General features: G+C 40.5%; 1 protein-coding gene across 1 annotated transcript in view; it reads left to right on the top strand.

The window, feature by feature from the left end:
- The window catches only part of jpt1a (Jupiter microtubule associated homolog 1a), a 49,707-nt gene that overhangs the window by 26,859 nt on the left and 8,530 nt on the right, over positions 1–14,318 (top strand). Inside the window, exon 3 of the mRNA XM_061733134.1 lies at positions 10,698–10,795. Within this exon, the coding sequence (XP_061589118.1) occupies positions 10,698–10,795 (98 nt within the window). The remainder of the gene's footprint in view (positions 1–10,697; positions 10,796–14,318) is intronic.

Raw genomic sequence — 14,318 nt, 5'->3', positions numbered from 1 at the left:
ATGAGTAGCAACATTGATTTTCATGCATTATTATTTTTTGTGCAGTGTCAAATAGTTACACTCTGACCCCTTCGCGCAGAAAACGCGCTTTTCATAAGGTAGCTATAAAACATATTATACATTAATATTATATTCTACTTTAATTGAGCTAATTTCTTTCACCAATATCTGACCTAAGTATTTATCAAATATTCATGATTTTTGAAAGATTTAACCCTTTAAATGCCAGGTTTTTGTCACGATGCCACCATGTTTTTAGATGAAAAAAACAGAAAAATTGAATTTTTTTCAATATACTACATGCAAAGTAGATTTTTTTGTTTTGGGTTATTACAGCCTGGGATATGTCAATGATGAGTAGCAACATTGATTTTCATGCATTATTATTTTTTGTGCAGTGTCAAATAGTTACACTTTGACCCCTTCGCGCAAAAAACGCGCTTTTCATAAGGTAGCTATAAAACATATTATACATTAATATTATATTCCACTTTTATTGAGCTAATTTGTTTCACCAATATCTGACCTAAGTATTAATATCAAATATTCATTATTTTTTAAAGATTTAACCCTTTAAATGCCAGGTTTTTGTCATGATGCCATGTTTTTAGATGAACAACACAGGGAACACAGAGCAGCAACATTGATCTTCATGCATTATTATTTTTTATGCATTTCAAAAGGTAGCTATAACACATACTTTTTTACCCAGAAGTGAAACAATGAACAATGAACCAGGAACATCAAAACTGACTAAATAACATTCAATAACAGCAACAAAATTGTGACAGAGAGAAAGAGAGAGTGTGTGTGTGTGTGTGTGTGTGTGTGTGTGTGTGTGTGTGTGTGTGTGTGCGTGTGTGTGTGTGCGCGTGTGTGTGCGTGTGTGCGCGTGTGTGTGTCAGTTCAGGTGAGGCAGGAGCTGCAAACAATTTGGTAGTGCTCCTTGCAGATGGGACTGTCACACTTTCTGCAGGTGGAGTACACGTAGGAGTTTGTTGCTGTTGCTCAAAACACACTGCCTCCTCCTCTGGGTGGTGTCTGGGGATGGGCTTGCACTTGAGCTTGGACCTGGGTCTCCTTTGAGTTCAGCACCAACACCAAGGCCGCAGCAGCTGGTGTGCGGGGAGGTGGCGTCTCCTTGCCATTTGTGGAGCTACAAGAGTCTTCCCCAGCTCCTCAATAAACAGCCCCCTCCGCTAACCTTTTCCCCGTTGCCATGAGGGATCCACGGTGGTCCAAAGGATGAAAGCAAATTTCACTGCCACTGAATTTCCCCACTTCTGGAAGTCTCATCTTCCTCACTGTCAGAGGACACATCAAAGCTCTCAGAAGACGATTCAGACACCGGTTCCTCGTCTGTAGTATCTGTGTTCTCTGTGTCAGATTCCTATTGCCCGCGATCAGAATCAGACTCCATCGCTATGTCCAAAGCTTTGTGCACTCAATAGGCTCTCTCCATCTTGCCAAATAAGAAATGACTAGTTCCACAGGTTGCATTTTTATAAACTTTGGCTGCAGTCGCAGCTGTGTAAACGACTCAACAAAAAGCATGATTCTCTCTATGGCTGCACCTTTCATGTGATTCAAAATGCCCCATGTTTGGATTTATTTGTGTTTATGGACCTCTTGTGTAGGTGTGTGTGGTGTGCATTTATACAAAATAATCTTAGAGGGGCTTTAAACTTCTGCACAAAAACGATGTGAATGAATGAAAACAGTGGCACTTGAAAGCCTTTGCTCATAATGTCATAAGGTCACACACACACACACACCACACACACACAAACACACACACACACAAACACACACACACACACACACACACACCCATATACTAACTGTACATGCACACATACACACACACACACACACATTAAGGGAGGGGGAGGGGTGAATTGTGACGGTGCCATCCAGTGGAAATAGCATGTTTTTTCTCCATATGCCAAATATGGTAAAAATTAGGTAATCTGGTTCAGAGTAGTAAATATGATCAATTCCAAGGCAAAAGACCAGATTGACACCTAGATATAATAAAATGCATTTATCATGCTTTAATGGAAGCGAGATCAAAAATTGAAGTTTGAATGGGTTTCAATGGCGCGTTTTTTGCGCTAAGGGGTCAGAGTGTAACAATTGTATTTTACAGAGTGTATTTTAGACTTACTGTAGGAGCTGAGCTGGAAATATAAAGATCATATAAAAATACACAATCTCACCAAAATTCATGCCATATGGATGAACTCAGCCAAAATTATCCAAAAGTGAAAAGCGCGTAAAATGCGCCTAGGTGTCCCGGAGGGTTAAGTTTTAACATTTTTTAACTGATACGATCCCCAACTTGGGCTCAGTTTATCCAAATAATGCCTGTTAAGAAATTTGCTCCGATGTTTTCGGGGATGAGAAGAGCTCGGCAGCTCACGGCCGGAGAACAGAAGTGATCGCCGGGTCCCGGGGAGAAAGTGATCCAACGAACTGACCTGCAGTTCTTTGGCTGAAATAAATCATTTAGGAAGATAAATGTTGGTTTAATAGATGAAATCTAACAGTTGTAGCTGCCACATTAGTTCGTCTGAAAATAAAGTGAAGTTTCATGTTTTTACTAGATAGATAGATAGATAGATAGATAGATAGATAGATAGAACTTTATTCATCCATTTATCTAGTAAAAAGATATATAATTTTGTTATGGTCCAGCTCTGAGACCATAGCAAAGGAGGGGAGCACACGTAGAGGATTAAGTAAAAAGGAATTTATTTTAGATCTCTTTAACAAATGTTACCAGATAATAAGTTGAACAAATTAAACTGTCAGAAAACAAACTACCAGGTCAACTAAGATAATGCCAACCAAACTATACAGAAAATCAAAGAGAACTCCAAACAAAATGCAACGTGGTGCCAGGGGAAGAGGAGAGAGAGAGAAGAGAGACACCAGGATGGGGTGGGTTTTATAGGATCAGGAGACAGTGGCCAGCTGCCTCCAATTCCTTGATGTGCACAACCACCCAGGAACCATAAACTCTGAAAGACAAAGGAGAGGACACACCGCAACACAGACACACCCAAGTCCCAGCAGAGGCCCTGGGGCCGTCACAATATATATTATAGATTATTAGATTATTGATACTGGAGCCCCAGAAGCAGCGCTGCTGCCCTGTCTGTACATCAGAGCCATCACAATAAGTGTATTAAAATGAACATATCAGACTATTGAATTTTATTTTATTAACAAAGTTCAGAGCACAAACCAAAATTCAATTCCTTGCATTTCTTTTTATTAATTTGTGAATATTTTTTCCAACACTGCCATGAAATCTATGTCTCCTCTCCTCCCTTTCTGCATTCTCCTTCTCTCTCCTCTCTAACCACTCTCTCCATTCTTTCTCCTCTCTGTCCAGCTGTTCCATCTCCTTCTTCTCCTCTCTGTCGAGTCGCTCTCTCTCCATCTTCTGTTCTCTCTCAAGTTGACCCCTCTCTCTCTCCTCATCTTTCTCGGACACCTGTCTAAACGGGTGGAGCCAGTCAGGCTCCCTCCTCCTTTTGGCAGGGGTGCCATGATGATCCTGGGGTTCCCTGGTTGGGGGAGGAGAGATGAGTCAATGAGTCAAAAATGCTCAGCCTCCGGCCCAGTGACTCATCCATAAGTGTGAATCACTTCCAGGATGCAGCAGTGGCCTTTCCTTCCTCTGTGCTTTTCCCTGTCCTTAGGGCCTTAAACACACACACACACACACACACACACACACACAAAGAAACAAACAAACTGCATCTGTTATGTTTGTCTAGCTCAGTAGCATATAAGTAATGGCATTGTAGGAGGTCCAACAGAATTTAGAATACAACAGCTTCTGCAAAATAGGTAACATATCTTGATTACTTGCCTTGTATTTTTGTTTTAGGTTTTCCCACTTTCTTTTGACTTTGGTGGGCTCTATTTTGCCCACCAAATTCAGCTCCCGGACAAATTCTCTGTCAAAACACAGCAATGAAAAGTAGTTATTTCATGAAAATACAACGAACTCCCAATGTATAACGTTGTCATAACACTTAAATCACTTTTATTTACCTAGCAAGCACGCTAAGATAACTAACAAAAACCTAACATACTATTATGTCTCTAATAACAAAAAATAGATTTTAAGTTACATGTTGTTTTCTTCTTGACAGCTTTCTATCGTTAACGGTAACGTTACTTTAGCCAACTTAACGTTATGTTATCGCTTTGTATTAACGTTATTAGGACAAATATGCCAAGTTCTACATTCATTACAAATAGGCAACGCAGCTTTGTCACAATTTTTAATCGTTGTCCTTACACTAAATTGAATTAAAAAAAGTAATATAATAATGTTACTTACATTTATATTCCTCCTCTTCACGGTACAACTACTCCTTTCCACCATCACAAAATTGTGCTGTGTTCGCCGCTGTTTTTTATTGCACTTGTGTTTTCTCAATAAAGCTTGTAAAAAATAAATAAATTGTGCTGTCCAGTCAAGGGCGCATTGCATTCTGGGACATAGTAGGCGAGGTAGACTGGTCTGATGCATGCTGCGGATTTTTTCCAAATCAGTAAAACATCTGGGTATTTTTCGCATACTGCAGATTTAGCTTTTGTTTGCATACTACATACTACTTTTTGGCAAAATCAGTACGTACTAGTAGTACAGTGTGCGATTTCGGAAACGGCCCCAGGTCCTGCCGCTGAAAAACATCCCCACAGCATGATGCTGCCACCACCGTGCTTCACTGTAGGGATGGTATTGGCCCGGTGATGAGCGGTGCCTGGTTTCCTCCAAACATGACGCCTGCTATTCACACCAAACAGTTCAATCTCCGTCTCATCAGACCAGAGAATTTTGTTTCTCATGGTCTGGGAGTCCTGGGAGTCCTTCAGGTGCCCTTGGGCAAACTCCAGGCGGCTGCCATGTGCCTTTTACTAAGGAGTGGCTTCCGTCTGGCCACCCTACCATACAGGCCTGAATGGTGAATTGCTGCAGAGATGGTTGTCCTTCTGGAAGGTTCTCCTCTCTCCACAGAGGAACGCTGGAGCTCTGACAGGGAGACCATAGGGTTCTTGGTCACCTCCCTGACTGGCCCTTCTCCCCCGATCACTCAATCTAGACGGCGGCCAGCTCTAGGAAGAGTCCTGGTGGTTCCCAACTTTACGGATGATGGAGGCCACTGTGCTCATTGGAACCTTCAAAGCAGCAGAAATGTTTCTGTACCCCTCCCCAGATTTGTGCCTCGAGACAATCTTGGATGTGTACAGACAATTCCTTTGACTTCATGCTGGGCTTGTGCTCAGACATGCACTGTCAACTGTGGGACCTTATATAGACAGGTGTGTGCGTTTCCAAATCATGTCCAGTCAACTGAATTTACCAAAGGTGGACTCCAATGAAGCTGTAGAAACATCACAAGGCTGATCAGTGGAAACAGCATGCGCCTTAGCTCAATTTTGAGCTTTATGGCAAAGGCTGTGAATACTTATGCGATTTGTTCTTAGTTTTTTATTTTTAATAAATTTGCAAAACGTTCGAAAAAACTTTTTTCACACTGTCAATATGGGGTGTTGTGTGTAGAATTTTGAGGAGAAAAATGAATTTAATCCATTTGGGAATAAGGCTGTAACATAACAAAATGTGGTAAAAGTGAAGTGCTGTGAATACTTTCCGGGTGCACTGTATATTGAAACTGCAGGGATATAATCCCAAGACCAAAAATGTTGCTCTCCACTTTGTTTAACTTAAAATAAACATTTACTGAATACATTTTAAATTGTTGTATAAGCATTTCCAAATAATTTGGAGCTCAACGTTCTGCAGTGATTAAAGATTACACACAAGTGGATAGTCTCCAAGTTGCCAGTTGCCAGTTTTCCTGGCAAATTTCCCTTAGTTTAGCCCGTACAATACCGGGATCGATACAGAGCACCCCAAGAGCGACTTCTCAAACCCTACATGCGTCACTGAGGGTGTTAAATGTGAAAGTCCACGGCAGCGTCACTAGACGAAGACTGAACCAGCGCGGTTTGAGTGGAAAGGTTAACAGGAGAAAGCCTCTTTTGTCTAAGACGAACATGGAGGCTACAAAACTGCATCCCAATAAGCCGTAGAACTTCTGATACGACGACCCATGGAGACGTGATCCCGTATGTAGACGGACGCCTCGGACTCACACCTGCTAGCGAGGACAGTGGAGGACGGGGGTGATTTTCATGGGATCCTCAATGGACTTCTCTGTAAACCGGGGTGCTCCGGAGTCAAATGTGAGGCCATCTGTGCAACAGCTGGAGTCCGATCAGAACTGGGTGTTGCAGCAGGACAGAGGTCCTTGAACCTTCACCATGTGGGAATTCCCACGCTGACAACAGAGCTATTGTGAGAGGAAATTTGGTTTTAATGGAATCTTGTGAAATAAAACGTTTTCTTGGAGCAGCATGTGGGAAATCAGGGGGTTAAGGGTCAAAGTACTTTTTTCCAAATAAATATCGGTCAAAATGTAGGTGGAAATGTCAGTTATCGCATAAATACAGGACACTTCTCAGAGCAGTTCTCTTTCTAGGAACCCCTTTCCCACACTTCCTTCAAATTCCAGTTTTATGAGTGAAACATTGAGTGAAACATTTCCCCCGCCGACTCTGAACTCGCAGTCTGAAATGAAGGCGTCAAGCAATCAAAGCTCACGTCTCCTCCTGCATCATTCCTTTTGGGAAGGTTCAGGTCCGCTGCTCTCGTGGTCGTTGCCTTAGTGTGAATACTCTAATGCTAATGGGGTTTTATGATCCTTCACTGCCTATCGTCCTGGTGGGCGGAGGAAGGGGGCGGAGGTTGTTGGTGTTGTCCGCCAAGAACTCCAAATCCAAGTGGGAATATTTGTGGTTCAGTACAGTTAAGTAGAGCCCTATCGTATCCACGATCGCGGAATGTGATATTAAAAACGGAATTCAAGTTTGTTTTTTTTCCCCTTAAACTAAATTAACTTTTCTTTCGAGAAAATATTCCATCCAAGAGGGGTCACTAAAAAGCTGGGGACACTGTGCTTCTCTGCCCCCTCCTGTCCCCGCTTCCCATGAATAAAACAAACATGTTTTGAGAAACCAGTGAAGAAGCTACAGAACCACCAGCTTACTCCCAGGATGGCCTATCTGGGTTATTTATCAGAATCAGAAAAAGTTTGTTAAACATACACAAGAAATTTGTTGTGGTGATTGGTGCAATACAATACAAATATAAAAGCAAATATATAAAAGCAAATATATAAGAGAGAGAATTTATAAGCAAAAATGTACAATATGAGGTTTTTAAAGTGCCGGATATGAGTCTGTGCAAAAGTGACTTAGACTGTGCATTAATGTGACGCATAAGGTCAGGATTGGAATCTTTACGTTAATGTGACGTAGAGTGGGATGGGGGGGCAGTCCGTGGTAGACACCGGAGAGGGGGGACCGGGGCCTTGTTGATCAGGATAGCTGCAGACGGGAAAAAACTGTTTTTGTGCCGTGAGGTTTTGGTCCTGATGGAGCGCAGCCTCCTGCCAGAGGGGAGAGTCTGGAACAGTTTGTGTCCGGGGTGGGAGGGATCTGCTGCAATCTTTCCTGCACGCTTCTGGAGGCGTGCAGGTTCCGGAGAGATGGAAGATTGCAGCCAATCACCTTCTCTGCAGAGCGGATGAAACGCTGCAGCTGCTCCTGTCCTTTACAGTGGCAGCAGCGTAACAGACGGTGATGGAGGAGGTGAGGATGGACTCGATGATGGCCGTGTAGAACTGCACCATCATTGTCTTTGGCAGGTTGAACTTCTTCAGCTGCCGCAGGAAGTTCATCCTCTGCTGTGCTTTTTTTGGTGAGGTTATTTCATACAAATAACTTTTGGAATTTTTTTTTTTTTATGCCCAAAAAAGGAATGTTTTGTGGGACACTGTGGTGGCAAAAATTGTTGTTCAAAAATGAATGTCAGGACACCTCAGCTGTCTTTCTGAAGTTTTAATGAAAAGAGGAAAAACATTCAATTGAATGGAGCCACACAGTCCAACCGGTCACACGAACCGTCAGTCCTGAGTGAGCTGAACGTGTTTAGAGACAAGTTATGTCATAGTTGAGAAGCTGGGAACTAGACAAAATATCACCCATCCCCCTGACAACCGTACTGTGTCGAAGCACGTGACCTTGGCAAGGAATGTTCACTTGAAAACAGGCAAAAGACATTGTTATACCAAAATGTTCCATTACAACACAAGAAAAACTAGTGCCATGTTTTTGCCTTTTAAGTATGAAAACATTCAAGTTTTCGGTTATAATTGCATAAATTGCCTATATTTCATTGCTTTATATACTGTCTTGGGTTTACATTTGTATAAAATGCTAAAAACCAAATTCTCAAAAACTGAAAAACACCGAATATGGAAAAAAATTTAAACAGATTTTATAGAGCCCTAGTTATGGTACATGTAACACGTAGTCATTCAGAGCTACTTTATCCACCAAATATTATTTGATGTATCTAAGGTCACATATCTCAAAAAGGTGAAAAGTTATTCATTTTTCTCTGGGTATTTATTGAATTAATATTTTTATTGATCCATTACATTAAAATGGCAAAGTTGAAGCCAAGCCGTGGAGGGGGGGAGCGATGCAACTGCACGTGTAATTGCTTGTGTACAGTTGGACCTGCAGCCTTAGACCTGTTGTGATGGACCGTGATGCCAGGTCGCGCCAAGTTGCATGTTGGGACATGAGCTCATAGTTGTGAGCTCGGCCCAGCATGACCTAGATACCTTTTATTCTGTTTGTCTGCACAGTCAGGCGTGCCATATCTGATGGATGGATGAAGAGGAAAACTAACAAAGACAGGGATTTATAAATCTTTCTATGGCTCATTTAGAAAATCAGTTGAAGGCTTTTCGGCTCAGATGTTTACACTTTTTTTTTTTTTTTGTTCTTTCTAGGGTAGGACATAACTATCATGGGAAAATTACCACCTCCACATTATGTCAGTCTGCCTCATTAGATAAAATATACGCACTCAAACATTTATAGAAACAAATGCGTTTTCGAACCCAGAACTAAACCTACAGTTTCAACTTGACTAAACCAACGAGCTGGTCCAGTCTGGGTTCAGACTGGGCCGGCGGATATCTCTGCAGCGACGAGTTTATTACGACAATCTGAAGTCCAGAAACGTCTCCTGATCTAGAAAATGACAGTTTTAATGATTTTACTTTTATACACTTGAGAGGTTTCACAGAAATGAGGCATTAACCATTTAGGAATTAACTACCATCATCAGCAAATAACTTACACTTTCAAATTATTTGTTCAAAGTGACATAATTGTAAATGAAGCAATGTTTGTAATACTTGCAATCAAGAACTGCCTGAAGTTTGAGGTCTGAGTTTCCTCCTCAGAGATGCTTCACCGGACGAGAGTTTTGTCTTCAGTAACTGAAAACCTGCTCGGCTGAGATCACTTTCAAAAGGTTTCGGCCCGCTAGTATGTTCAGGGTCCTGATCATCTGCACCTCGAAGCGCCGTCCTTTTTAGTTTTGTAACATTTGTCTGCATGTGAGCGGAGAGTATAACGCTGCCCAGCTCACGTGACTCACATCGTCAATAAAACACCAGTGAGCCCGTACCATAAAACTGCCTCGGCCGTGTTTGACACATGATGGATGTTTTTTAACAGTTTCTTTCCTTCTCCATACGTTTCCCATCATTCTCATACAAGTAAAGTGTATTTGGGTCAATGACGAATAAGGATTTTCAACAGGTCAATTTTAAAATAATAATAAAGAATATCTATTGCAGTAGTTCAAACATTAAGAATGTTGTGTACACATAAATTCATATAAAACTTTTAAATTAAGTGATTTTTGTCCAGATGAATTGCCACTAGCCTTAAAAAAAAGTCATTTGGTGCAACCATGATTCATATTAATATTAATTAATCTCCTTAACATCTTGACATCTTTTTTTTTTTTTTTTTTTTTTTTACAAGTTTTCAGTATTATACATAAATGGTTGTTTTTTTTTAATGGTTGCACCACATGATATATCATAAAATGGACATCATCAGTCAAACTTTGTTTGTATATTATGATGGAAATATAAATACAAATGTGTTGCAATCTTACACGGAAATCATGCCAGATAGGGCAGAAGATTGATTTAAATACATTTAGAGTGATTTCAAAACAAGAGTCCTGGTCGGACGGTCGCACCACATTACATTTTGACGCTTAAAACGACAACAAAATCCCAAATAACTAGTATTTTTTTTTAAATTCAAGTAAGTCCATATGTGGGACAGGTAGTTCATATATATGGTATTTTTTTTATCCATTTAAACCTTTTTTGAATTGAAAAAAAATCTGTTTTTCGGAAAATATAGGCGTCACATCGTTGACCACATTCGTGAAGGCATCTCTTGGTTGTAGATTTTGACAACTGTCTGAATATTCTGGACTTTTGCTGATGTGAGTTTTTTCTTTTCTTCACTCTGTCGTACATGTTTGGACTAAGAGGTATAAGAGAAGAGAAGAGATCACTATGTGGTTGGTGATGCTTTGTGATTATGGGTGTGTAATTGAAGCTCTGGTGGTAATGACGGTCTTGGCAACACAACGCACCTGGAATTTTTTGGTGCCTTTGATGATCTAATCTCTGTTCCTTTTGTGTCGTCTGGTTGTTTTCCAGGAGGGAAGCCCACAGGTGTGTTGTGCGGCGAGCCGTCGGCTCCTCTGAGAAGAGGCGGCAACAACATCACCAGTCTCTCGGCAGAAGCTCCCGCCACGGTAAGATCCACGTCTCCTGATCACGCGGGAAAACAGGAAGTGAAAACTGAAGCTGTACAAAAGTAGAGGGAAGCAAAACATCCAAATGATATGAAGCGAAAACACTTGGTGTTTTCCTCTTTTTATTCTTAGTCGTCTCAAATAAAAAGCTTCAATATTGAGAACAAAAGAATGAAACCTTACCCAGCGACACTAAGGATGCTTGTGCTTTTATTCCACTATGTGCACACAATAGTTTCTCAGCAACAACCACAGAAAGGCGTTTCACGGTAACAAAAGCTGTGTATATTTTATTACCTGTTTGCTGTGCGTGTTTGATTTCAGCGGATTTATCTCTTCCACGTGACACAGATGAGATATTTTTAAAGCCATTTTATATCATTTTAAAGCGCAACATAAACTAAACAAGTACCACACACGAGGAAGAAGCCGATCTTTAACCCTGAAGAGTCTCGAGACCATTTCCGCTTTAAATGATGAGACTGTATCATGCCGCAGACGACAGGACCTCGTGATCGGATACTGCGTTTCGCAAAACAAACGTTCATCACTTGCAGTTAGACTTTGCAGATTCGGGTTTAAGAGTCGCAGCTATTCAACAAAATATCTCACTTTCTAGAGGCCAACTCCGAATTCACGCTTAGCTTTGAATCACAGATCTTGTTCTGGTGAGAACCTCTTCTGCGTTTATACGATCACGAGTCTCTGACATTTCTGAATCGTTTTCTGAGCTCGTCGGTTGTTTCTTTAGCAGGAAAGACGTCGCAAAAACTGGGTTTTTTGATTGCTTCACAAATCAACACGGTTTCAGTCATCATGCAGAGTTAATGTTTACCGAGACTAAAACTGAAAATAGAAGTGGAAAAAGAATAATAAAATGAAAATAAGATAAAAATAGAATAGTAAAAAAAAAACCCAGCAGAACTGCAGTCAAATTAACTTTGCTTTCAATTCTGTTTTATGCTGCAGTTTTTCATCTTCGGGACTTCATTTCTTTTTAGTTACTTCTTTTTTTTCTTCCTATTTCTAATTACTCAAAGGAAATGAACAGTTTTGTACTGTGTTGGATTATTGATGGGATTCTTTCATCCTTGATTGTATTTGTCAATACCTCAAACTACTGATGTGCTTGTTAAAATAAGACTAAAATAATCAAACAAACTGAAAATAAAAATTATAACATGCTCGTCATGACCCTCCATGCACAGCACACGTTCTCAGATAAGCTAAATCCAAAACAATGTCGTTTGACAGGATTTAATGCACTTTGGTACCTGATTTCTACAAATGGAACCGGTATGCTGAAGTGTGACAAAATGATGAATTGAAAATCCACCTACATCATGCCATAGTTTCATAGTGGAAGAAACCATGAAGCGATTAATAGTGGCACGTTGTAGAACGGGTTTCTCACGTGTTGCGGTTTCAGTAATGGAAGAAAAACAAATGCTCTCAACGTCAAATATTTTCACACGGAGAAAATTTATTTTTGTTTCATCTTCATTTAGTCACTTGTTTGCGCTGCAATGTCCCATTTTTCATAATTCACCTTGTGATTTGTGAGATATAATCATTTAAAATTATGCATAAATTTCCAAAAGAAATCTTAGAAATAGACTTAGAATCTACAATATTGCAGAAAAGGTTAAACCAGTTGTAGCCAACTACCCCCCAACCCGACCCTACTAGGGCCATATTTGCATAGTCAAAATGGTCCGACATCCACCCTCCGCTCAATTTGACTGAAACATGGGCACTGTGTCTCTAACAGACTGTGCTCTCTTTATTTTTTGACGGTGTGTATTTGACTAATTTGGGACTATTTTGTATGTGTAGGGCTGGGTGATATATGGAGATTTTAATATATATCAATATATTTTCAAACGCGGTATGGTACGAGACAATATTGATTTTTAATTTATTTTTTCATGATATAGCTTATTTTCTGACAAATTGACTTGAATGTTTTATTTGAGATTTGCGCAAATGTTTTGTTATTTGCACAACTGTCAACTTCAGTGGAAAAGTCTGCCTGTTACTGTCTACATTGTATTAATTGCACAGTGTATTTTAATTTAATTGTTGTGCAGGAAAGGGATATTTGTTTTATTTTATTCAAGAAGCATTTTTATTCTATATATGCAGGCAGTTTATTTTTATTTCATTTGTTTTATACATTTTGATATTGTGCAGACTTCTGTTAATAAAGGAACCTGTGTGACATTTGGCACGATGCATTGTATTAAAACTGACTGTTTTTTTTAAGGGTTTGCATCAGAAAAAAATGAAGCTAACAGAGATGCTATGCTATAATGCTTTGGGGGAAACCCCAATTGTGGAACAGAAAAAATATCGATATATATCGAGTCTCGCCATTCATCCAGAAAATATCGAGATATGACTTTTGGTCCATATCGCCCAGCCCTAACCCCCCCCCCAACCCGACCCCACTAGGGCCGTATTTGCATAGTCAAAATGGTCCGACATCCACCCTCCGCTCAATTTGACTGAAACATGGGCGCTGTGTCTCTAAAGTTCTCCAACAGACTGTGCTCTCTTTATTTTTTGACAGTGTTTATTTTACTAATTTGGGACTATTTTGCATGTGACTGTATGTATAATAGGTTTGAAGGAAGTTTGGGGGCTTTTTCCTATTTTCAAATATGTGACTTAGGGCCAATCCCAATACACCCCCTACTTTCTTCCACTAGCCCTCCCTCACTACCACTACCCCTAAAAAAGAAGCCACAGATTTTAGGGCACTTGTAATCTTCCTAGGTCTGTCCCAATACTCCCCCTACTCCTACTTTCAGCACCACCACTAAAATCAGGAAGCTGAGAGCCAAAAGCTGTTTTAATTTCAGCTGTAGCGCTGTTAATATGCCACTTTATTAAGTTTTAATATTTTTACAGGCGTAAAAGTAACCGTTAAGATCCCCAACCTGGGGGACCTCAGTTTATCCAGTTTTCGGCGATGATAAGAGCCACCGGTCCGGGGCGCAGCAGCAGCCGCCGGAGTACAGACGTGATCGCCTGGTCAACCTGCGCCGTCGTCCCGGGGAGAAACCTACAGCTCTGTGGAGAATTACCGCTGGCTGAAATAAATCATTTAGGAAGATAAATGTTGGTTTAATAGATGAAATCTAACAGTTGTAGCTACACCTAATTTCGGGATTTCTTCCTGCCTGCCGGCTCAGGAGCTGATTTATGGGTCCGCGTTAAATCGACGCAGAGCCTACGGCGTATGGCGCGCGTCGCCGCGTAACCTTCACCGTAGGCTCTGCTTTGGTGTAACGCAGAACCATAAATCAGCCTTTATTCTGGCGAGGTTTGAAAAAGACTTCGCAACAACGAGCATCGAGTGATTATGTACATTCACTGAGTAAATATTATGAAAGTAAAATATATATTTCCCGCTAGAAATGTAATCAAAACGCATTTTTATGCAGAAATTAACTCAAAATATTGATTTTTATTCACTAAGAAATGTCCGCCATGTTTTTTTTTTTTTTTATTCAGTCCG

Source organism: Cololabis saira, chromosome 1, assembly GCF_033807715.1.
Source record: "Cololabis saira isolate AMF1-May2022 chromosome 1, fColSai1.1, whole genome shotgun sequence".
NCBI classification, from domain to species: Eukaryota; Metazoa; Chordata; class Actinopteri; order Beloniformes; family Belonidae; genus Cololabis; species Cololabis saira.
The sequence above is the reverse complement of the archived record's forward strand: the minus strand, read 5'-3'. Positions and strand labels throughout refer to the sequence as shown.